The sequence below is a fragment of the Mugil cephalus genome, chromosome 19 (genome assembly GCF_022458985.1).
Source record: "Mugil cephalus isolate CIBA_MC_2020 chromosome 19, CIBA_Mcephalus_1.1, whole genome shotgun sequence".
NCBI classification, from domain to species: Eukaryota; Metazoa; Chordata; class Actinopteri; order Mugiliformes; family Mugilidae; genus Mugil; species Mugil cephalus.
In genome coordinates this window covers 6,426,629-6,439,538 of record NC_061788.1, presented here as the reverse complement: position 1 = coordinate 6,439,538, position 12,910 = coordinate 6,426,629, and the positions used below count along the sequence as shown (strand labels likewise).

The following is a 12,910-nucleotide window of genomic DNA, read 5'->3' as shown; positions in this document are numbered from 1 at the left end:
GTTGGCGCTGCCACGCTGTCAGAAGCTTTTTGTTTAATGAGTGACCGGAGGCGTGCACGGAAAAGACAGCGTGGCGTGACCAAGCTGAGTGAAGTGATTAATGAGGAGCACACATTTCAAAACCAGCTAATACACGGGTCAAACCCCATCTTTCCTGCCTACATTGTAAACAGGCTCCTTACACTGACGTATACGTTCAGCCTGGGCTGCAACAACAAACCAGAACAAGTTCTCCTTCTCCTTCATGGTCCTTCATGCTCTTTGCCAGCGCATACCTTTCCCTGAATGAAGCACAAAAGTTCTGTGCAGCATCGACGAGAGCCCCTGAAAGATTCCACACAGTGAAGTCAGTCCACCGCATCTGAATACGCTGATGCTGGACGTTGGATTTACAAAAAAAAAGCATTCTGCTGACTTTTTGCAGTTTTTCCCGGTACTTGCCTCCTCAGGACAGCATCTTAGCAATGACCATTCACATAATTCCCCCTCCATCTCTATGGGGCTGTCTCCTAGACTTATGTTTGTTCTCACAGTTCCGCGGTCAGAGTCGAGCCAGTGCCTTCTTGGCTCCTTCAAGTGACACCATGCAGCCTAATCTCATTCACACACGATTAGCGGAGGCTGCCTGGAAGTGCTCTGAGACAGGCCAGAGCCGGGACCTCTGTGACTCGACACAGACGCGCCGCAATTGTTATGGAAAAGAATGGAAAAAGACACTTGGGATTTGTTGTTCCTGGAGAATATCCAGAGTCTCCGTCAAGACTTGAGAGCGAAGAACATAAAGTGATTTTCTCCTTTCCCAACGCTCTGCAGCAGACAACTGGTCGCTCCAAGCTCTGATTGCATAGATAGTCCTCATGCATATTTCCCATATATGGCTCGTGAGGAGCAATACAAAGCAGGACATATAATATTGCTAGCATACGGACAGAGCGAGCTCTTTCTGCCATCATTGTTCTCGGTTTGTTAACTACCACCAGTGCCGTCACCGCTCTGTTTGAGTTCAACTGATGCTCCAAGGCAACCATCAGCACGGTGAACGAACAATCTGGGAAAAGCTGAATGGAGATGGATCATGACAGAAGCAGAAGAACCATGTTTCCATTTTATTTTTATTTTTAAAGAAGGATACGCTCCCTACATATCCCACAATGCAGCTGACAGCAGAGGTTAAGAAGCAGCCTCCGACATCCTTGAGCAGGGATGAGAAGAATTCTACTACAACTCCCTGGAGACGTGGGCTGCCTCCTCATATGACGCTGTACTCCCAGACATGTGCAAAATCTGTGGAGTTCCTCTTTAAATTCTGCCAAGTAGAGACACACACACACACACACACACCAACAACTGTACGGACATGCACGTACAGCGAGCAGACATGCAACCACCTGCCGTCCCTCAGCCAGCCAATCACATGTTTTTTTCTGCTTTTACCTGCAACTCTGCAGTGTCCTGCTGTCAGAAGAGAATATCTGCCAGCTAGCAGTCCGCTGCCTTTGTTGAATAAGGCTTAGTCACGATGAAGCGGCGTCCCAAAACACAATCGGAAGCAATAATGCGACGGGACGCGTTTACACCAATACGGATTAACTCAAAGATTAGCACAGATGATGAAGGATTTGCACTGTTTAATTTAATTTACATGTGTGTGAAGCGATGCATCTGCTAATCGACCTGCAGAGAATGAGCTAGCTGTTAGCTGTTTTGATAACTAATGATCCACGTCTTTAACAAAAGTGGCAAACATTCAAAACGTGAAGATGCATTTTTATATAAGACGTGTGTGTTTTTGAAATTAGGACCGGCCTTTTTCGCCACATTCATATGTATTTATTGACCGAGCAATTAATCAATGAGCTAAAATATGCTAAGAAAATCATTAGCGGCAGCCCTGAAGAGTCCTTTTTAGATGTCTCCTACAGTGTGTAGCCTGGAGGAGAGAAAAGAGGCCAGATTAGTGTCTAGATAAAGCCACCTCATGACATCCTTCCACATCCAAATACTCTGGAACACTGCAGTCGGTGTGTGTGTGTGTGAGAGAGAGAGAACATGTGCGATCATGCATGTTTCTGACATGCAGAGAACATCCTTATGGAGCTGTCACAGTGCGTTGGGTCTGTGTGGTCATGCAGCGCCGCAGCACAATGAATTATACACAGACTTCTCAGCAGCAGCAGCAGCAGCAGCCCCTTCACTTGAGTGTCTTTCGTATCCCCTCAGTGTAGCGGGGAATCCATTTCCCCCATCGCACTTCAGGCCCGGCTCTGATTGATTGTCTGTTAAACTGCTAGTGCCTGAGAGACAAACTGCCAAGAATCTTCACAATGCAACTCTGGCTCCACAGCGTACAGAAATGGAACAAACTCCTTCTCCGAACAGGACGGATCAGGCTAATTAGAAGGGATGTGTAATTTGAAAGTAACTACTTGGCACAAAGATGGAAAAAAAAAAAAAAAAAAAAAAAAAAGAACTCGCCCCCGCATGCACCGTGCACCGTGAATAGAGCACAAGCCTCGATTGGGAAAGTGAGACCTGGCAGCCTGGACGCAGACGTTTCCAACACACAAGTCTGTACCGGCGCACACGTACCGAGGCAAAGTTATCAACCATAAGAGGAATGGAGCGAGATCCAGCGAGTATGTTTGCACTTGTGCACACCTCCGCAGACCGTCTGAAATAGCAGGAAATTAAAGTGAAGGTGGGAGTAGAGGAGATGATACGACCGGAATGATATAATCTGCAGATGATAAAGTCAAGATAATGAAAAAGTGAGGTTCAGTGAAAGGGAGCTAATCAGCAGAATCACTTTTTAAACCAAACGTGTTGTCTCATGTAACTGATGAGAGAATTTTCTCATTTTACAAGCCTTACATCTTCCATTTTCCATTCCCGCTGAAGATCAATATCGTCAAAATTGACCAAGGCAGGGTTCCCAAAGCAGAAACACTCACTTTACCCAGCAGAAGAACTTATTTTGACTCACATTAGACTCCGGATTACCTCAACGTTGACCTTAAAACTGGCAAAAAATGTCTTTATGTGACATTCAAATCCCTAAAGGACACATTATCCATTAAAAATAAGCAAAAATAAAGGTTGTTAACCAAGAAAATAACCAACAGATCAATTGCTACTGAAAAAATAACTGTTGAGAACACCGCCCATGAACTCAAGTTGCTGCTCTGTCACAAGTTCTTAGCAAACAGTCCCTGGAGGTACTGTGGACAGGGAGCGATTATGCAAAGAGGAAGGAACTGGTGTCACATCGGTAAAAGTGACAGCCATTAAGCAAACCAGTGATTCGCTAGTCCAGGCAACACAACACAACACAAACGTGTAATGGATGGATATAGACCAAACAGAGCGCAGAGCGGGTCGGTGTCATCCTGCCAGCCGTGCCCACCTGAAGGAGGTTTACCAAAGCCCATTTGTATCACACAGAGTCACATCAGTTGCACATGATGTGGTCTGTTTATCTTCTGCATCACTGTGTCCATCTCCTCAAAACGCAAACTCACATGTATCTAAGGGGTCAGAGACCACAGCAGGAGATCTCATCCAAAAATATCATGTTTTGAGATGGGATATGGGATGGAAGATGCTGTGGAACCACTGACAGACCTCAGACACTGTGGGTCCTGGGCTGGCCAATTACCGCCTGACTGGGGCTATAAAATGACGATGGACCGCGTCCTGCCACCCAGCAGATCTGTCAATATTGCGGAGTCAGGTGCAGACAAAATGTACCCGTGCGTAACGCGTCCCCCCACGGTCCGATAAGAAATGTGAACGCGCGGCTCCGAGATAACCGTGATAACGCGAATAAAAGGGTTTCGATTTTTGCCAAAAACTGGTGGGGGAATCTGAGGCGGTTATACGGTTGCACTCCTTGGATGCATGTTCCCATCGCTCCTGATCTATGCGCACACACGGTGGCCGGTTCTGGCTAAATCCCCCGGTCCAGAAGGAGAGAGACAGCCCAGAAACTCACTGGGTGGCTTCGCGAAAAGTGCCACTTCCAGGCGGGAGCTTCTGTGACACATTCTGGCCATTTTTGATCACCCCCTTCGTCCCACATAAAAAAAAGAAAAAAAAAAAAATGAAATCGCCCACCATTCGAAAAGAGCACCCACCTGGTAATCTCGAAGCTGCAACCCTTCCGAAGGAGCAAGGCTCTCTTCCGCATGATGCCTTTGTCTCTGCCGAGGTACACATTTTTATCTGAATTCATGGGTGCTGGACGTGCAGGTAGACCCGTGGAAACAACAGCGCTTTGTTTCAGGAGGAGGGGGTTAAAAAAAAAAAAAGTCAAAAAATGAGCAGTGGGCTGCGAGAGGCGAAAGAGAGGGGGGAGAGAGAGGCTGTCCGAAAAAAAAAATATGAGAAAGGGAATCCTTGGACGCTCGGTTTCACCTCAGGAGGAAGAAGGAAAGTGAGCGTGCAGACTTTCGCCCCGTCGGCTTAGAAGGAACGATGAGGCTTTTAGAGGCGCATGCTGTCGGCGGGTGGTGGTCGTACTCCCATGCGGGCTCGTGGGAGCGGGACTGCTGCGGGTTGTCAGCCTGAAGCGGACTGCGCCGAGGAGGGACTCCGTCGCTCCAGAGATCCTGAACAGTGGAGCGCACGGCGCAGCACAGCTCTCCTTCAGCCTCAGCACGGCACTGACAGGCTGAACGCCAGTGACTTCATGTGAGAGCGAGAGAGAGAGAGAGAGAGAGAGAGAGAGATGGTGTGACTGGAGCCGTGAGAGAGCGTCAATGTGTGCGCTTAAGGTCAAACGAAATCACTTTGCGCATGAGAAAGGAAGAGACGGTGACAAAGTGAGAGCTGAACGCCCTTGTTGCGTGCGGTTTCATTCACGTTAATGAAGTCGCAATTCACAAACAGCCCACGCCGCATCTTTAAGTGCAACATGTAAGAAATTGATTCACTGTTGCTTTTGTTACACAATAACATCTGAGTTAACCTCGGCACTTCCTTCCAGAAGAAAGTCATTGTTTGCTTGTTTATTTGCATTTCTTGGCACACGTTGGGCACACGTGAGCAAATAATACATTGATGGATGTACGCTCATTTAGCAGTTCATTAGGTACACTGGTGAAAATGAATGCATTATATCACAGTTCTGCATTAAACAGGGACATCTGTGGGTGGTTCCAGTCAGAAACTTGCGTGGACCCAGGACACACCGTGACCACCTTGGCAGTTAGATACACCTTTAAGTTTGTCTACTAAGGCTGGTTCTTTTCATTACCTTTATCACCCTCCCATGTATCCTAGGCTGCACATAAGCTTCAGATGGCTTAATCTGCTGTTGCTGCTCTTCTCCTCTCCTCCTTTTTTTTTTCTATCTCTCCGGATGGCCAGCTTCAAGCAGACGGATCCCCGCCATATGAACCGTCCAATGTTCCGTTTAAACACTGTCAGAAAGGAAAGGCTGCAGTTCAACTGCATTTACAGGAAGTGTCGGCCACTTGTGATTTAAGTGTTTGTCGTTTAGCATTTAGCCTAATCCACCGACTAAAACTGGGTCGTCCAACTACATAAAACAAGTGAATAGTCCTACATTCCACAGCCTCTAAAATAAATCAACAGCTCTCTGTTGTTTTAAACAAATGCATTCCTCTCATCCCTCGCATCCCTCTATTGTACCTAATGAACTGGGAAGTGAGTGTACACACACACGCACAAAAAAACAAATGCACAAAGTGTGTTGATGATGACTCGGTCAGTGGCAGATCGCCCAGAGACGAAGTACACCCCAGTTTTCCTTTCCAGACTTTCCAGGGGTTAAGCAGTGTTCACTGGGCAAGTGCACCCATCTGGTTTGGGCTATGGATTAGCTGATTAGCTCTAAAAATATAACAGTGTGGGCCGGCTGGGTTGCCTTATTAGAGGGACGTCCACAGCCAGGGGTGATTCATCCATCCATCCATCCATCCATCTATGCATCCTTCTCCTGTTTTGATTTGTAAAAAGTTGGTCGTCAGTTATACGTTTCCATCCAATAGAAGGACAAGTAAGATGATTGCTCCCACATATGTACAAACACACGCACACTTCCCCCCCTTCTCTCGCTGTCTAGTATGTCAGCCCACTGTTTAGAGGAGGAATTCTCTCAACATGACTCACGGCTGCATTCAGAGAACGACTCAGCCATGTTTGCGCGACTGGAAAGACTTCAGCTCTCTTGCTCAAACCGTCTGAGTCACCGGCATCCGAGAGTTCTGCCGCAACAACCTATGGTTAGAGATGCCTTCAAAAGACCGTCACCATAACACGGCTTATCGGGCTCGTTGCGCCGCGGCTTTGTTGTAGCATAAAGCGTTGCAGACTGGGCTGAAATAAGACGGTGACGGCACAGAGACTCTCTGTTTAGTCGTAGCAAATAAATACCAAATGCCACACCGTTAAAAGTACTCTTGACTCAATAAAAAGTAAACACATTCAAGGTGGATTGATGCGAGGCAGAGAGATTAGTGCAGCTATTTTCTGTATTTACTCAACAAGCACGGAGGACACAGCAAGGCCTTATAAGTCAGGATTTAATCAAAATCTAAACATATCCTGGCCTTTTGAAAATCCGACGTAGCTCAGGGCTGTGTAGTGTAAGTGGGGGAAAAGAACGGATTAAATCATATTAAAAGTTGCGTTACAGGCTCTAGATGTGTTTGCCGTTTGGTGTTATAATCTCATAAACCAAAGCGTCGACTGTTTACACATCCAGCAGATGAGAAGCAACATTCATTTAAATTCATAATTACCAGTCTCTGAAGTCCAATATTGACTCTCCTTTTATTTTTTTTCTCCTCGCTCCGCTTTGCTTTGCGGTTCACCTACGGCTGAGGGAATTATCTGACCCTCCGGGGGCTAATTGCTCAACTGCGGTCACAAGATAGTCGCTAACTGTGTTCAGCTGTTTGGTTTGGGCCAGGTAGTGTGCTGAGGCCTTATCGGAGCTATTTTTTGCTGGTGAAAACAGGCGCTGACGACAGTGGTGGAAGTGAAGCAAAACAAACAGTCGAGAGACACAAAGGGTATTTGAACAGCGTGGTTACATGTGAGATAATTGCATAAATCGAAGCAGATGTGAAGGTTTCTATTATTTCCTGATCACCAAAGTTTGACCGTTCAGGTTTAATGACTCCAGACAGCCAACACGTAAAGGTGAATTACCCTCTCGAATGATTGACACAATTGTGTATTTTGTTGAATAGCAGTGACAGGGGCTAAGCTAATCTATGGGTGGTGGAACATCGGTGGTGTGGTGGCAGCATGGAGGGGGGTGACTCCAGGATGCTGGAGCTCACTGTTAAGCCTTCTTGAAACATTGGTAAAGGGAGGTGCCCACTTGAAAACCCCAAAGATGTGCTGCATACTGCCTACTGCTGTTGGCTAGGCTAGTTAGCTTGTTTCTTCTTGTTAGCTGCTAGCTGACTGCTAGCCTGCTGGTTGGTTTTCAGTTGGACTGGGCTTCTAAATGTGTTTTGCCTTAGATCTTGGCACAAGGGGTTGTAACATCTCGTCCTGTGTGATAATGAATAAGATTGCGTCACCCTCTAAACTACAGCCTACCTCACGGTCTACCTCAAACAGCTCTGGGTCTGTGGGTTAACACTCATCTGTGATCAAACTCACCAGTTCAAACTCGCTCTTCAGAAACCCAGCGGGTGATGTCACCATTGGTTTGTCCATTGTATAAAAAAAAAAACAAAAAAAAAAACACTGATCATATTGTGACAATGCAGTGTTGCTGGGAGATCTGTGGACCTGGCGTACCACCCACTTAGACCAGACCGGGCACCCCCACGCCATAGACTCCTTGATGGCAGCAGCCATCTCCAGCAGGATGCAGCTTGACACACACACACACACACAGATGGTTTAGGAACAATTCAAAAAACAAGAGAAAGAGCACAAGGTGTTGATCCGGCCTCTAAATTCACCAAAGCGGTCAAAACTGTTTTGAAGACCTACACACAATCTTAGGACGGTGGTCCTGATCAGTGTACAAAATATTTATTCAAGAGATTACGGAAGAGTTTTAGCTTTCGCCTGATTCAATGAAACCCATCTTCCTCTTAAAATAACCTAGCAGATATGGAATATCATCTTTACAGTTTTCATTTATGCACAACCACCTGAAAATAGGAATTGTTGTTTTCTGACACCTCAGAAGGAGGCCTTCATGTCTACGTAAGTAGCATATCTTCTTCTACAGAATGAGCAATCGCTGTGTTCATGCAGTTGCCCAGAACGGACAAATTAAACACCACTTTCATGGTTTCTCTCAAGCTGATTTTGCATACCATTCCTTTAAGAAGCACGACTAACATTAAACATTAAAGAACTGTTGTGCATTGTCTTTCAGTGTGGATTTGATGTGCAACACCTTTCGAGACACATGCTGCATTCAAAATTGCAAACCATGCACTGCATACTCAACATGTGTATTTTTGTTCTGTTGGTTTCTGTTCTATTTTTCACTCCATGCAGATGTCACGGATTATTATGTGTTGTGTAAACTTATGCAGAGCGTTAGGATGAGAGCGATATGAATACTTAATGCGTTTCGTCACTCCATATGTCAACATAGTCATTTAATCCATAAACACATTGATTACTGCAGCTTCGAGTAATTTAGTTTGCAGGGAAAACGAAAGTATTTAAGCTCGCATAGTTACAGGAGCTGCAACAACAACAACATGTGCGCGAGCTTCTAATGTTTACGAGAGAATTTGGCAATACTGGCGAGTTCTGGGACACAGATAACCGTGGCTGATGTGAGGAGAGTTTATCAGATGAGACAGTTTATGTGTTAACAATCACTGCAGTCCTGGGTTCCATGTGCTCGGTTTGACGAGCAGCGGACTAATGAGGTGGAGCGTAACGGTTTGATACTGGTTCTCAGTTTACACAGAAATGGAACATGAAGTCTTTATCCCCTTGATCGACACAGTAATGACCAGGTGTCCTGTTTAACATCATACCGTGGGTTATGAGCTTTAGCCAGCCTCCCTCTCAGTGTCCAATGACCTCCAGGTGAGCGTTTAGGAAGTGGAAACCTGTGTACATCCTCCATCCATGAAACACTGACCGAACCGTTCAACAAGAAGACAGGAAGGACTTAAATAAGAGACCCATATGCTTCTACTTCGGCTCTGGAGTGATTGAGAGAGGTGCAGAAAGACGAGGGCAATGAAATTTCGGATAAGGAGGTGAGTGAATTGTAAATTTAGGAGCTGTGTGTGCAGCAGTGAACGGCCCATAAACATGTCCTCTTTATCTGATGCTTGGCCGGTTTACATTTCAGAGCCTAGGGGGAGTTAGAATTTATGATGCACAAAAAAAAAAAAAAAAAATGCCATTATTTTTGTGGAAAGTTTGAGTCTGATACTTATAAAATGCCAGTTCTCAACCTTCCTCATGGTATAGAAGGGAGTTTTCTTGCTGACTCTTACACAGTCTATACCAGTCTTGTTTCTGTCTGTTCACTGAGGAACTGGAGATGTTTAGCTTAGCTTAGTTTAGCTTAGCTTAGCATGAAGACACAGCAAACAGGGGGAAGCAGCCAGCCTGACCCTGTCCAAAGATAGCGACACATCCAACACCTCTAATCCAGGGATCTTCAACATCTTTCAGGTCTAGGACCCCCAAACTGATGGAGAGATTAAGTCGGGATTTGGTTTGTACAAAAACTCATTTTCTAAAAAGCCACAAAGAGATCAGCACAAAACTCCCTGAAATAAATCATCACTTTTGAGTTGACTTAATTAGTGAACTTCTGCTGATAGGTGTTTTTTTATGTAGCTCCTTTTGCTGACTTGCAGTTTCCCCAGTCTGTATGCTAAGCTAACAGTCCTCTGACCTTAGCTTCAAACTTTGCACACGCCCGTGAGAAAGTTATCAGTTTTCTCTTCTAACACTAACGTTAGAAAATGAAAACGCAAACCTCAAAATATCACTTTTGCTAAGCTTGGACTCTATAAGTCACCAAACAGGAAGTGAAAACAAAGAAGCATTTTTAATAATAGTTCAGAACAGCTATAAGTTAAGTGTTACTGCGAGATGCTTTGTAATTCTGCACATTCAGTTGTGTCTGATCTGTTTTGTTAAGGTGCCACAAAATAAGTTTGTAGCGTTGACAGAAACTCTTCAAACTGTGCAAATGTTGGAGGGAGAACCATGAACACGGAGCCTTTGTTTGTATCTGTAAACGGGCAGATTCACTGGCGTTTTGCTGACCTGAGCAATAAAGTAAGTGCAAAGAGGAGAGAGACGTGGGGGGGCACGACATGTTGCCAAAGCTGCGCTGAGGTGAGTCTATCAGTGGCTCAGGGTTCGGCGCCAGCAGAAAACAGCAATCTAAAACACATTGTGATGGCACCGAGGGGGAATGATGCCAACACTGGCACGTCTCCCTGGGTCGCCGGGTTTTTTGGGGGAGTGGAGGGAGGCATCGGTGGCTGGCAAGGAGGGCACGAGTGTCAGCAGCCTGTCATTCCCCGAGGAGGCTCAACAAGCGGCCGAGTAGAGAGATGAGGAGGAAGAAACACAACAAAACAAATGTCGCTGCAGCTAAACAGTGACAGAGAGAGGCGGTTATTAAGCTCTGAGTCATAGTTAAATGTTTTATTCACGTTCTGAATCCTGAAGTGACAAACATGAGTTCGGGTTGATGCAGCAGTTTAAGGCGTTTTTGGCTTGTGGCTCCTTAAAATGAGGCAACAGAGTTCTTCTGACCTTTATGTCATAAGTGAGAACGTAATTTAATTACTTTCAGCATCCAGCAGAGACATCTTAATATTAACATTTGAAGCATATTTTGTATGTTGTTTTATCTCGTATCTATGTTAATAATGTTAATGTATGCTACATACTTGATCATATGTAAGTGGGGTGAACTCATTGATTTTTTTATTAATGTTTAAAATTCTACATAATTAATGGCGTTCCCGCTTTGAGTGACAGGTGGTGTCACCACCTTGGTGGTGGTCCAAGTGTGGGCGGAGTAAAGCTCATCCAACATGGCGATCACAGGCTCCGCCCACTTCAGGCTTCATTTTCGAGATTCACAATCCAGCGGGTGATGTCACGATGGGTTTGACCATAGTATATACAGTCAATGGTTCAGACCCTTAACTTCCTGGAATTTCCACTGACAATCAGTGTCATTTTCCTTGATGACAGCCCAGACGGACTTTCAGGACAACATACAGATAATTAGCAAGAACTTTGACTAATGTTTGGCTCAGATGCACAAACTCAGTTCTTATTAGGATATGAATCTGGTGACATGGCCTTTTGATTTCAGTCAATACAGAGAGAGAAAAAAAACCACCTCCAGGTGCAAGGAATAGTCCTCCAACCAATCGTTTTGTTGCAAACAAGATCTGCTCTGCAACAGTGAGGTGACGTGTATGAATACAGTTTGATTGGTCCGGCTGATCTTCATCAGACCATAGTCAGTTCCCAATAGAGACGTCACAGACAACAACAACAACAACAGCAACAACAAAAAGATGGGCGTAGAAAGTCAGACGGGGGAGGCTTTTCTAAAAAACATTATTTTAATATTTACATGTAAAAGATGGCTTTTTCATGCGCATCTGGTGACGAAGAGCTAAAGAGCAAAATATTTTTGTCTGGAGATGCACAAAGCAAAACATTAGTGAATATTTTGTCCTCCAAATAAATGCTAATGCAGCTCCTTAATTACATTTTTATTTTTAAAATAAATAAAAAAGTGAAGCGAGTGGTACTTATTCAGTCATTTTTGAAACTGTCTTACATTTTTAGAGAAAAAGCAAAAAATCTCCCCCTATCCATCACGGATCTTTTCATCCAGTCCCTGAAACATTAAAAATGAAAAGCCGACATGCTACAGTCCCGGCCATAATATGATAATGCTCCACTTTCAGCCCTAATCTTTATTCAAATCAATTCATAGGCTCTCAGCAACTGTTAATGTGTGCACGCCCCGGCCTGCATATAGCTGTGTATGAACAGGTGCAGGGGTTTCACCGGGGTTGACGGCCTTCATTCAGGCTGAGAAAAAATAAAAGGAGTTCAAGGGCACTGTTGATGCCGTGAAGGGCAGCCTTTTGTTTGCCTCCTTTTGCTCAGATATACAGTACACGCAACTGCATAATCTTACAGTTCGGGATCACCCTCCCCCTGCTTCGCCTGCCTGCGTCAAAGATCACGCAGTCAATCAGAGAGGTGAATTCGTGGGCTGAAATCCTGATCACGGGGGACATTCTTTCAAAGGTAAATATGCAGAGGAAGAGCCATTAGGCGCCAAACCTGTTCATCAGCCACACAAAGTCGAATAAAAAAAAAAAAAAAAAACATTTTCATTACAGCTCGAACCAGCTACTGATTGCACCAACACACAAACGAAGGTGCAGAGTCTTGCAATCAGTCCGACACGCACAATTAGGCATCTGAATACTCAAATCATAACTGAAGTAATCATGTCACCCTTGCAGAGGCGCAGAGAGACCTGTTTGTGGTCTCCAGCAGCCGTATGTAACGAGAAGTCTCTACGCTAATCTGTCAGAATCCTCTACCAGATATATATAGAGAGAGAAACGTTCAGCGCAAAACACATTTGACCTCCTGTGACATGAACAAAACGAACAAAACAGTCTGGTTGTGTACCCTCCACTGATTCTGCAGCTGTCTCATGGGTGCGTTCAACAGCTGCAACACACAAACGCAAACAAGAAAAGCCATTAGTGTCCTTTTGTCAGAACGCGGTGATTAAGCATCCCCAAATGAGATTTGAAATAATCCTGTTATGTAAATGGATTTGCTTAATATTGTATAGATAAATGTAAAGGCCGCGCTGTTACGTGAATTGTAATGTCCTCATCCGCGTGTTCGTGCTCACTCATCCCATGGGAAG

At 44.9% G+C, this 12,910-nt stretch overlaps 1 protein-coding gene across 4 annotated transcripts in view; it reads right to left on the bottom strand.

Annotated features, from left to right (window-relative positions):
• Positions 1–4,672, bottom strand: part of garnl3 (GTPase activating Rap/RanGAP domain like 3) — a 79,433-nt gene extending 74,761 nt beyond the window's left edge. For 3 of the 4 annotated variants that reach the window (XM_047569422.1, XM_047569425.1, XM_047569426.1), the window contains exon 1: positions 4,134–4,672. In XM_047569422.1, the coding sequence (XP_047425378.1) occupies positions 4,134–4,231 (98 nt within the window). In that variant the 5' untranslated portion in view covers positions 4,232–4,672. The remainder of the gene's footprint in view (positions 1–4,133) is intronic. The other variant, XM_047569423.1, reaches the window with a different exon arrangement.
• Between the last annotated feature and the right edge of the window lie 8,238 nt (positions 4,673–12,910).